The sequence below is a fragment of the Rattus norvegicus genome, chromosome 7 (assembly GCF_036323735.1).
Source record: "Rattus norvegicus strain BN/NHsdMcwi chromosome 7, GRCr8, whole genome shotgun sequence".
Lineage (NCBI taxonomy): Eukaryota > Metazoa > Chordata > Mammalia > Rodentia > Muridae > Rattus > Rattus norvegicus.
In genome coordinates this window covers 47276687-47289525 of record NC_086025.1, presented here as the reverse complement: position 1 = coordinate 47289525, position 12839 = coordinate 47276687, and the positions used below count along the sequence as shown (strand labels likewise).

Genomic DNA, 12839 nt, shown 5'->3' with positions numbered 1-12839 from the left:
ACATGTAGACGCTTTCCAGTTCTACCAGTCATTAGGTTCCTTTGCAAAAATCAGCTAAGCATTTTATTATTGTGTCTTTTGTCCCTATTGATTATATCTTAGCCTGTCAGTGAAACTTCCTTACCCTTGCTTTAAAACTACAGCTTTGGCATACATTTTGCATTACACTGTCATCAAATATACCAGGAGCTCAATACTTCATTAGTGTTCCATTTCCCCTAAGATATCTCTGAGTAACAATGGTACCAGTAGGTAATCCAGAAAAAGTTATTCTACAACAGAGTAGAGTGCTTTAAGTGTCAAAAGCCACATCTAGAGAATATTCTTACTCTGCATTTACTGTATCTTTCCCCAATTTAATGTCCACATCAAATCTGAAGATAAGCCAACTTAGTCAAACAATTTGGAATCCATTAAAATAAAACTTTATTTTCTAAGGTTATGGAAGATAGTTGAATTAAGGATAATAAGGAATAAAGATTCCTTGTAAATTAATGTTAAAATAGATACATCCATAATAATTTTCTAGTTAGGTGTCAGAAAACACCCAAAATCTATTTTTTCACTTGAAATCATTATAGATTCAAGGGATATACTTGAACCTCTTCCTTAACTCAAATGTGTATGCAGGCTATAAAACATCAGCCACTCATTAGACAGATGTCAAAGGACTACAGTCCCTGAAAGGGAATGATCAGAATGCCATCTTACTTGTGGAGGTATTATACACACACACACACACACACACACACACACACACACACACACACACACATACTATGGATAAACATTTCCAATAGAGTTGAGAAGTTTTATTGATTTTGTGGTGAAAAAATTATTAGTAATTGGAAATTTCTATGTGTTTGAACCTTTGAAACAGGTCAAGGGTAGAAGACTCTGGAGAGAGAAGATGTGGTGAACTAGGGAGAGCCAATGGAAAGAATGGGATTGTCATGAAGAGAGACAGATACATATTCAGAGACAGAAAGAATGGGGATGACCACTGGAGATAGAAGACTTGCAGAGGTGGTCCCCTCAATCTTGGGTAGAAGTGACCTAAACATATATGAAAGGAAATAAACACAGACCAAGAAAATAATTCACAGAACAGTCACATATTGATAATTTCAGGAACTTACACAAATAGACATAACTGAAATTACTCTTAACCATAGTAAAGAGATCTCTTTTAATGTAAGAGACATACATAGAGCAAAGTGTATTATTTTTAACAGTGGCAAATTAACCCCAGACAATGTAAATCTACATTTTCATTAACAAAGAGAATATGAAAATCTTACAACTCAGTTGCATGCTGTTGCAAAGTTTCAATTCAATTTACATGAATATTTAAACTTTGAATACCTTCAGTAAAAAGTTACTTGGAATGTAAAAGAGAATGTTATGACTCATGTAATGGGAAGGAAATGATTTAGTGATAGAAATGTATATAAGAATGACAAAAACAATAAAACCAGAAAACAATCATTCTAGAGCAGCTATTACATGTATATTCTACATAGTCAAGAAAGTATATGAAATCATACCTATATCAGGATAAATGATAGTTCAAATACCCACATGGAACTTTTATAGATGAAGAAATTCCTATAAAGAAAATAGTATAGTTATAGGTCAATAGTTGATTAAGTGATGTAGATGTAAAGTCTATGAGATCTGAGAACCACTAGGAGTTAATTGAGTGCAAAATGAAGCACAGAGAGTCTAAAGGCAGACTCTAGGTTTTAGAGAAATAGTGACTCTTGTCAAAGTGGAAATGGCCCAACAGATACGTAATTCGGGCCATTGGAGTAAATAGGGAGCTAAAATATTTAGTGATTTTATAAAAAATGAGTAAGGATATGGGTATTTTATAAATATCAATAAAAATGTAAAAGAGTCTAATGGATATAATACACAGAGAACAGGTGTACGAGTTGAGGTGAAAATGAAGGACGAATAGAGAATCTTAACAGAAGTTGGATAAAGGAGCCTCGGTAAAGAGGAACAAAGATGAGACATCCACAGACTTCTCATAAATCACGCAAGTAATGACTTTTCTGCAGAAGTGTAACTTGGAATTTTTATACTGAAATGCTTCCTTCAAGAAGTGATAAATTCTCTGAAGAGATGGCTCAGTGGGTAAAACGCTTGCTGGGAAAGTGTGAGGAGCTTGGATCCTTAGAATCAAGCCATGGTGGTACAAGCGTATAATACCAACTGTAGGGGAGCAGACACACAAAACCAGGAGCTCAATGGCCAGACATTCTAGCCAATGTGTGAGCTTCAAGTACAGTGAGCGATCTAGTCTCTCTGAAAATAGAGTGGGTAGATACAAAAGGAAATGTCTAATGTCAATTTCTGGTCATCATACACGCGCGCGCGCGCGCGCACACACACACACACACACACACACACACGAAAAGTGAAGCAAAGGAATCTATTGTTATTAAAAATAGTAGAATTCGCTGAGACCATCATGGTTTTTTTTTTCTGCAATCTTCTCAAGACCCAACTGGTACAGGGCATTGCAACAAGATCCAGGTTATACATGCACTTATAAGTGACTGAATTGCAGGAGAAGCTTAGGAGTGTAAACCTGTCATGGTTATAAGTAGACTTGTCTTAGTGTTTTATCTGAAGATAGATGCCATGGTTACAATGGGCAGCTTTCAAACCTACCTTTGGCTCCTCAGAGAAGTATAATGCATATCTCCATGACTGCTTACTACCCCAAATCATCGCAAAGACGGCTAGAGAAGAGGGATAGTCAGATACCTGGAGCAGTCATCCTAACAGAAGGCGAGCTACTGACTGAGAAAATGCATTCATTGATTTTAAAGACTAGTTTAAATGTGTGTTCAATAAGAGCTATATCTAAAGTTAAGGAAGAAGGGTTGAAGTTTGGTAATAAGACCAAAAGCATGGGCAAACGTCATTGCTCCAAACATACATACTTGAAACATGAACCTACGAGAGCGTACTTAACATCAATAGCTTATTGGGATATTTCAAAACATGGCGGCCCATCATTGGAAGAGCTAAAACTAGACTGAGATCATGATGCCCAGATGAGGGAGTTAGAGCAACTAGGAAAGCCACACTCTGCCTGTGACAGTCCAAAACCGCACCTTGTGAATTTGGCAGCTTATTATTCAATTCAAAGGTTAAAAATGGCTGTCCAGTTACTATTCATGGGGAAAGAATGCAAATCTCAATACGAGGCAGATGAACGTCCTCTATTCACATACCCAGACTGCGGATGATTCTCACGTCCTACCCGTAACGAACACAGAAACAAAACCAGCCAAACTGATAGAAACGAAGCTCAAATGCTTTCACGAGCCAAATCAGCTTTAACAATGAAGAGGAAGACGAGAAGCCAAATGAAAGTGAAGAATGCAGGTACAAAACTACTCCTGGCTTTCCTTTTTGCTGAATTTTCAGGACGGGATGGGTCTCAGAAGCTTCAGCTACTGCCTGATTGGGGAGAAGTTCAAGAGAGGTGGGACATGATCCTTATCTGGATGACTGGGATGCTCACGTGGATTAGTTCACTAGAACACTTGGATTTTAGGATCATGTTCAAATTAGCATCGTGATTCCGTGTTGCCCCTTATGAACATTTTAAATAGGGACTTTCCCCCTTTGTGCCATTTCTTCTAAAGTAGATGTTTTGCGATTTGTCGTGAAATTTTACCTTTTGAAATACTCTTTGGCATTAAAGTGTAGTCCGGCGAGATCCCCTCCTTGCTTGTAAGTTTAACTTTAGGTGTGCCAGTAGCCCACGCCATATTTCCTGTTAGATATGGCAGGGAGAAGCTGGGTAGAAATGTGTCCCATTGGACTTTTCGTGCTTCTGTATTTGTGTTCGGATTGTATTTCTTTCTCTCTTGCCAGCTAATCTTATTTTTTTTTAGCTTTCTTCAGTAATTTTCTAAATTTATTTTGTTTTCTTTATTAGTTATTTTATTTTTTTATATTTCAAATGTTGCCCCCTTCCCAGTTTCCCCTCTGCAATTCCCCTATCCCATTCTCCCTTCCCCTGCCTCTGTTAGGGTGCTCCCCCAACCCTGGTCCCACTCACAGTCCTAGCATCCCACTATGCTGTGGCATGGAGCCTCCACAGGACAAAGGACGTCCCCTCTCATTGATGCCAGATAAGTCCGTCCTCTTCTATATCTGGGGCTGGAGCCATGGGGTCGTTCCATGTGTATTTGTTGTTTGGTGGTTTAATTCCTGGGAGCACTGGAGGGTCTGGTTAGTTGATATTATTGTTCTTCCTGGGGTCGCAAGCCCCTTCAGCTCCTTCAGTCCTTCCTTTAACTCTTCCCTTGAGGTTCTTGTTCTCAGTCTGTTGGTTAGCTGCAAGCATCCACATCTGTATCACTAAAGCTCTGGCAGAGCCTCTCAGGAGACATCCATATCAGGCTCTGTCAGCAATATAGCATCTGGGTTTGGTGTCTGCAGATGAAATGGATCCCTAGGTGGAGCAGTCTCTGGATGGCCTTCAAAGCTAACGATCCTGGTTATATTATGCTCCTTGACCTCTGCCTGCTAATTCAGTGATTTTCAACATGTGGGTCATGACTTTTCTTGAGGATGGTGTCAAACAACCCTTTCACATGGGTTGTCTAAGCCCATCTGAAAAAAATAAAACAGCAGATATTTACATTACAATTCATATCAGTAGGGAAATTACAGCTATAAAGTAGCATGGAAAATAATTTTATAGTTAGAGGTCACCATACTATGAGGAACTGTTAAAAGGTTGCAGTATTAGGAAGGTTGAGAAGCACCGCTCTAACTCGAGACGTATTCTTCTTATGATACTGGCATCTAGGGAACATGGACTTCATGTACTGGTTTTAATGTACATGTTTTATCTCTCTAGTTCTCACAGTATCCCTTAAGCAGTGCACTTTTCTTTCATTTCATAAAATAGATATCTGCCTGCCTCAAAATTCTTAGATCTCCTAAGTAGTTAAATAGGTACTTGGTTATGGGAGGTTCAGCTTAAGAACAGATTATCAAATGATAAGGTCTGTAAATTACAGACCTTAAATTCTAGGGTAAAAAGACAATTGATTTATTTAAGTGTGATTATCAGACTTTATCATTACCATTGTAACTCCTACTCTGTAGAATTAGGTTAAGTCTGATGGAGTTTTAGCAAGGATTCCATCCGGGTGATGGGTTGTTGATCTGAATTGGAGAAAACTCATTTTGATAGCAGTGTGCTATCTGAGTACATATGACTGTAGGTCAATAACATCTTGAGGTGGTTTTACTTTGGGGTATTTGACAAGAAGATCTTATGTAGCAGAAACTATTTCTGAGATCTCGAATGTGACAAGGCTACATGAATGTGCTGATACTGGATCCAAGTGAATTTTCCCCTCTGGTTCTCAAAGTAATGGCATTCTTTGGATGGAATGACAGGTTCTAACACATACTAGATTGCCTCAAAGTTGATTTTGGTGGTGGATGTTGTGGGATAGAGTTGGTTAACAGTGACTATACTTCTCAACTCCACGTTTTAGTCACAATGACATGGATTGCCTAGTATGGCAAAGACCCTTGAAAGCAAAAAGCTAATAAATATCTTTACTATAAACATTTAACATTTAATATTATAATATTTAACATTTAATATTAACTCTATAATAAATATATTAATATTGAATATATTCAATATTTAATATATTATATAAACTTTTATTTTCCATTGTGATTATTCTTAGAGTTCCAGTGTGTTCTACTTCAAAATATATTTCCAAGGTGCTACTTAAATAATTATTTATTGATAAATATGTTAATTTTGAAGGCTTAGTGTAGACATTGCATAGCTCTGTGAAGCCACATAAAACCATTCCTATCATTCCTATAATTTATTCTAAGTTACAAGGAGCAGAACAGTCAGAGAAGAGTCTTTGGTGGGAACACAAATCTCTAATCTTGAATGCTTCAAAAGGAATTGGGAGTAATTTCAAGAATATTTACAAAACAAGACTAAGAACCACAAACTCAAGTCCCTGTGTTTAATCTTACCCAACTTCATGTGCCTCTTATTCCCTTTCAACTCCTATATATTTGTGATTCTCTTTTCATATTTCAAAGGCAATCTCATTGGCTCAGAGTCTGCCTTCCCACTGGATTTTCCTCACCATTCGTAATTAAAGTCTTGCCAGCTTTTCTACTCAGTTATTTTTTAAATAGTTCTACACAGTGCTGCATTGTTGGGTGGTCCAGATGATCTTCCAAGGTACCAATATTACCTTTGCTGGTGATTTACTCTAAAAATTGTATATATGTTTTGAGGAATATTCCTAGAATAATTTTCCCCATAAGCTCTTTTATTTTTAGTTGGGTCATCTTGCTTTCAATGTGAGGATTTCAGAAGGCACGTTTCCTTCCATATCACATTAGATGATGAACAGCCTTTAGCTCAGGAGTGCTTATTTTCCAGAATTCACAATGTGTTGAGTATTTTGTCAATTATGAAGCACTTCCTCAGAGACTAGAAATCACTAGATCACAGCTTGGTGAGGGATTGATTTCTATCATTCCATTTTACAGAGCCTATGGAACTGATTTACCTTTTAAAAGTTTGTCTGAGTATTCTGTCTTGTGTTCATATTCCTTCTATGTTGCATCAGTAAAAACATACACACTTCACTTTACTGCTGCGTCTTTTAAATTTAGATTATTTTTTTCTTTAAAAATAATAATTTATGATGATAGAAAGAGTAATCAAAAATATTATTTAGTAGAAAGACCATGAAGTGTATAGGAAGACTGTGTATGATACTAAACCTTCAATGAAGAATATCACTTATTTACTATAGATCTTCATTTAGTGTAATCCTGTCACAATCACGATTATGCCACTTAACGACATTCAAGAATGCATTTGTACAAACATTCGATAATTTCTTTTCAAATATTATATAATTACAATCTTGATTATATTTGAGAAATAGAATATCCATTTTCTAAATAAGTAAAACATATAAAAATATAAGCTATCTTTAAACATTTTTGAAGAGTTACCCCTCCCCCATCCTTTCAGTCACCCATCCTCTTTCCCTCACCTGGTTTAAGCCTTGCTAGCCCCAGAATTCCTCTCTTTCCATACCACCTTTGTTCTACTCTCCCTTCTCCCTTAAGTTAAATATCAATGATTTCTTTCTGGGTATCTGGTTTCTATATATGTTCCAAATAAGACACCCAAAATTCAAATATTTGAAATTGAATCCACATATGAGGGAGGACATATGTTGCTTCTCTCCCAGGCCCTGTTTTACCTCACAGTTATTTTTTTCTTGCCCAAAATTTCATTTCTTTACAGATGAATAACGTTTCATTTTATAGGTTATATATATGAATATATATCAATTTATCAATTGATAGACATGTAGACTCATTCCATTATTTGCCATTGAAAAGAGAGTAGGCAAATGAAGGATGGTATTAAAATCTCATATGGAAATATAGTACTTTGTATAATAATAAAAAATGTAATTTAAAGAGTCTAGTTTAAAGGGAGATACCCTTTACTGCTAAATACTGCTACTCCCAGAAGTGGCGGGTCCCTAGGCAAAAATCTCAGTGCCACCTGCAAAGAAACTTCCTATGCTTTGTTGGTTAGAGAGGCCCCAGAGACTCCAAAACAAAACAGGTTCTTGCTATTACACTTGTAGTTGCCTATCAGAATGAGATCCTGTTGCTGAGAAAGCATCTCAAATGTTGGTTGCAAAACACAGAAGAATGAAACAATCTAAGCTGGAAACATCATCCATTCTGGCTAAGTTTCTTAGTTCCTGAAGTTGCTGTGTAATATGCTGGGGGAAAAGGGGCATCAACGGCCTTGCTCAGGTGTTCGCTCTACAAATACAATACTAACTTCGCAGGCAAGATATGTCTACCAGTACAGTACATGCGTCACTGTTATGGGGATAACTCGCTGATAGAATTCAAGGTCTTCAACAGGAGAAAATTTGTGCCTGGCATGTAACATCAGTTTAAAAAAAAAAAATCAAGGCTGGAGAGATCGTAAAAACTAAATGTAAACTTTCTGTATTTCTTGGCTAAATTCATATAGTATAAAACTGCCTTTAAATGTCTATGTTTATATCCATAGATTAATGACACTTTCTGTCAAAGATGTTTCTCTTTGCAGTGAATGGTAGTGAATGCAGAAACTTATCTAATAAGATACTAAGAATAAGAATTGGATGAAGCATCAGACCAAGAAAGACATTCATACCACTGTTCAAAGACCAAGAGGACAGTGTGAAAGAGGACAAAGGCAATATGAGAGCAGAGAGAGGGAGGGAGGGATGGAGGGAGGGAGGGAGAGAGAGAGAGAGAGACAGAGACAGAGACAGAGACAGAGAGACAGAGAGACAGAGACAAAGAGACAGAGACAGAGACAGAGAGAGACCAAGACAGAGAGAGACAGAGAGAGAGAGAGAGAGAAAGAGAGAGAGAGAGAGAGACCAAGACAGAGAGAAACAGTTGCAACACGCTAAGAAGCTATCTTTTAGACATAATGCAGACATTGTTATCATGAACTCATAGCAGTTGCGGTTGTCTATACTGAGTCTGTACAAGACGGATACCTCAAAAGTTAGATACGGATTGAGAAGAGACTAAGGAAGTCTTATCTCTCGCTGTTCAGCTCTTGACTATTGAGAGATTCTAGGAGAGGAAAAGTTATTGCTTTCAGAACTAGCTGTGAGCACCAAAGTTCTTGATTAAACTCACATGAAGCACAAACCCCTAGAAATACATGAACATGGTAAGCTGTGGGGAAAGGGAGAGGCTTGGTGGTGGTTAGAGGGTAAAGAAGCTGGAGAGTGTGGCCAAACAATGTATAATATACACGTGTGAAATTGTAAATTTAATTACACAAAAGGGGTTCCTCAGTAGAAACATGAGAGATACAAAATAAAGTTCATCCTGTTGGTAGAAAGGACTAGTAAAATCCAGATACTGTTATGTGCACATGTTGCTTTACTAACTAATGGCAAGTTTCCTATGTACAAAGTGTCTTCCAGGACAATGATGCATGTGTTCGTGGCTCTCCTCCTCGTTTTTATTTAGCCAAAATGGAATCCAATATGATTGTAGTAGAGAGATTTTACAAATTGTGTCAGCAGTATTGAGCAGGGATTTGGAAACTTTTTTAAACATGTAAACTTTCAGGTGGAGCTAAAGCTAGCCGTTGTTTAAAGCACTTCTCATTTGAATGGTGCCCAACCCTCTCCTTTCTGTCTTCGTGACTTTGAGTTTCATCCCCCAGCACATCTCAATCGAAATTCTTCTGCTTGTTATCAGGGAAACTGTGGTTCCTGCTTGTGACTTCTAAGTCTCACAAATAAAAGCAGATACAGAAGGAGGATCAGATCAGTGATACATGTTTTTTTTTTAAAGTGTGAAGGTGAAACAACCAGACACACAAGTTGAAAATTCCAACAGCCTCAAGCAAAAAGAGGAGATTCAGAAAAAGTAGTGAATTTTAACATAGGCGTAGAGGTCGCTACAAAAGTAAGAAATTCCTGATTGGTTAGGGAAGTCATTCTTAGACTTAAGGAACTGAGGATAATCTGAGTTCTAAAGGCTCCTGATTCCAGGCTCTTTTGTCTCAGAGCAAAGGGTTATTATTAGATATGGAAATAGAGGTGGATTTTAAAGAAAGAATTTCAAGATAAGAGTGGTCTAGTGAGCTGAGGGAGTAACCCTCGTGGAGGAGGACATTTACAGATGTCCACCTCTCCAATCCAAACTTGCTTTTGTCCCACACGCCCCAGGTAAAGAAGCTTATTGAGTCTGCTGCAAAAATGACTTCTTTCATTTACTGTGGATAGTTTTGCCCCTACTCTCTCTTCTGCACATTAAAGCACCGAGAGTGAGTGCATGCATTCCACGCGATTCCAGAGATTGCTTGCACTAATGCCTGACGTGCTGAGCTCCCTAACTGTTGCATGGGACATTGCTGTCCTGGGAATGAGAATAGCATCATCACATTTAGAAATCAGCATGCATCTAATGCCTGGCTTCCTGTGTTTACAGCAGTTTGTAACATAAGCAGGCAAGGTCTGCTGAAGGCTTCAGTTGCTTTAGCTGGCTGTCCTGTTACTCCAGTTTAGCCTGATTTCATGGGATGAAGCAGAATGAACACCGTGGCTCCTGGCTGTCAAGAGTGAAAAATAGCTGGAAATTAGACAAACAGCTTCATTGCTGAAATTGTTTCCGGGCTAAAAGTTCTTCCAACAGCTGTTTGTTTTGGACAGTGACCTGCTTTTTTTTTTTTTTTTCCTTTAGAAAGAAAATGCAGGCCGGTTATTTCTGAAGTCAGGAAGAACCCTTAGCTATCCACTATTGTGGTCTTTTGGCTTCTTTGACAACTAGGCTGAAACTAGACTGAAGGGATTTTCCTTTGTTCCCTCCTCCCCTCACCCTGACCTCTCTCCTTTCAAAGATCAGGGTTTCAAAACCCAGGCTGCTGCTGCTGTAGTGAGGAGAAAACAAAAGGAGGAGCTCTATAATCCTACAAAAATGGCTTTGTAAGAATTTATTTTGCAAACACTAACTTACTGAACAGGAGGGAGAGAGAGAGGAGGGAGAGAGAGAGAGAGAGAGAGAGAGAGAGAGAGAGAGAGAGAGAGAGAGAGAGGCACAGAGGAGAGACAGAGAGAGGCAGAGAGAGACAGAGAGAGAAGAGAATGTGAGAATCTGAACTAGCAAGACAGATTCTCAGAAGAGAAAAAAATTTGTCTCTTCCTAAAGTTAGTTTGAAAGTTATTGTCTATCTGATTTTCTTTCTCTCTTTTCTTTCTTTCTCTCTTTCTTTCTCTCTCTCTCTCTCTCTCTCTCTCTCTCTCTCTCTCTCTTTCTTTCTTTCTTCCTCTCTTTCTCTTAAATCCAGATGACTGCTAGTTTTGCTTAAAGTTTTTTTTTTTTCTTCTGGAAATACTAAAGCTGGAGTCTACCAGACTGAGGTTAGGAGCATTTTCTTTGGCAACACAAAGATACTTTTATAGAAGCCATGCCTGTCCTTGGGGTTGCCTCAAAACTGAGACAGCCAGCTGTTGGGCCAAAGCCTGTTCACGCTGCTCTTCCGATACCGAATCTTGGCATCAGTGTGTCACAGCGCTGTTCTTCAAGACCTTTGGAATTTGCTACACCGGAGCGCTCAATTCTTTCTTGCCAGCTCACATTAAAATCAACCTGTGAGTTTGGAGAGAAGAAAGCCCTGCAGGGAACAGCCAAGGACATCGAAGACAGCAAGGTTAGTAGCTGAAGGTCACTGCAGACTTAAAAAAGAAGAGAAACTTCTCTTCAGTTGTACAAGGAACTTTGAGAGATGGTGACTCTTGGAGAAACTCTGGTATAAGTAGGGTACAGATGTGAGACTGAGCATGGAATTTGCAAACGTTATTTTAATGTGTAGTTGCAAAAGTCATGAACAGAATTTTGAATATCTGTATAGGATAGCCAGTATTCTCAATATCTGGATAGCCAGCATTCTTATTAATGAAATGAGTAATTACTTATTAATATAGTTATTCCTAGGTACTGCTCTCTTAGTGACATTCACAGGTATAAGAAAACAGGAGCCTACTCTCATACACATTTCCTGTAAAAGGAAATCTCTATAAAGTCCCATGTGGATGCTGTCACTTTTCTCCAAATGTCATCCGTGTGGTTTGAATGTTTGAATGTTAGCTGTTTGATTTATTGTAATGTGAAGAAAAAACAATGAAATATTCTCCTTCTTACAACACATTTATCAGGATTTCTGTTTGCAAATTGAAACCCTGCTGTTTTTCTTATTGCTGACATTTTTTTTCAACTATATAATTTCTGGTATTTCATGAGCTCTTGGGTGCTGAGCCTTCCTCAAATGCTTGCTCCAGAGGCAGTATGCTAGCACAGCCTTGCAGCTGAAGCCCTTTGCTAGAGATGGATCTACACCAGTGGTTCTCAGCCTTTGGGTGGCGACCCCTTTTGGAAATTGAATGACCCTTTCACGTGGTTCACGTACAGATAGGTTGCTTATTGGATATTTATATTATAATTTACAAGAGTAGCAAAATTAAAGTTATAAAGTAGCAACAAAGAGGATTTTATGGTTTTGGGTCAATACAGCATGAGGCATTGTCTTAAGGGGTTGCAGCTTTAGGAAGGTTGAGAAGCACTACTCTAAGCTGTCCTAAGTATCACTTGCAGTGTAGCGTTAAACAATGCATCAAGCTTTCTAAGTCTCTCCAAGTTCACCATCTCATCTCTGATGTACTAGGAGACAGCAGCATCTGTTTTCTGCCCACATACAAATATAGGCTAAAAAAGTAACCAAAGTGTGCTTTATATTGACAAACTAAGGATTTAACTGCAAAAGAAAGCCAATCATTTTATCTAACATATTGAGATAAAATTAGACATGCTATCTATTTGAATTATCTTCTTCTGTTCGAGTTTTTAAACTTGGCCAAGATTTCTCCATAAAATCTTAAGAGTTCACCTATTTTACTTTAGATAGATTTTTTTTGTTTGTTTTTTTTTTGGTCTGTAGAAATAGATAGAGTCTATGTTTGTCATTCCATGCTTAATTATATACATGCTATATAATATTACTATTCCAGCTAGTGAAATAAAATCTAGATGAGATAGATAGATGGTAGATAGACAGATGATAGACAGATGATATATTAATAAGTAGATATATATTGTTGATACCTAGATAGATAGATAGATAGATAGATAGATAGATAGATAGATAGATAGATGATACATAAATGTATAGATAGGTAGAATTTTCCCTGTGGAACATG

The 12839-nt window shown here is 37.8% G+C and overlaps 1 protein-coding gene across 11 annotated transcripts in view; it reads left to right on the top strand.

Annotated features, from left to right (window-relative positions):
- The window catches only part of Nav3 (neuron navigator 3), a 788263-nt gene that overhangs the window by 437314 nt on the left and 338110 nt on the right, over positions 1-12839 (top strand). Inside the window, exons 1-2 of one of the 11 annotated variants that reach the window (XM_039079110.2) lie at positions 8436-10571; positions 10987-11296. The exons of 4 other annotated variants lie outside the window; for them this stretch is intronic. In XM_039079110.2, coding sequence (XP_038935038.1) covers positions 11054-11296 — 243 coding nt within the window. In that variant the 5' untranslated portion in view covers positions 8436-10571; positions 10987-11053. Of the gene's footprint in view, positions 1-8435; positions 11297-12839 lie in introns of those variants that run through there. 6 more of the 11 variants (XM_039079109.2, XM_039079112.2, XM_039079113.2 and 3 more) reach the window with 6 other exon arrangements.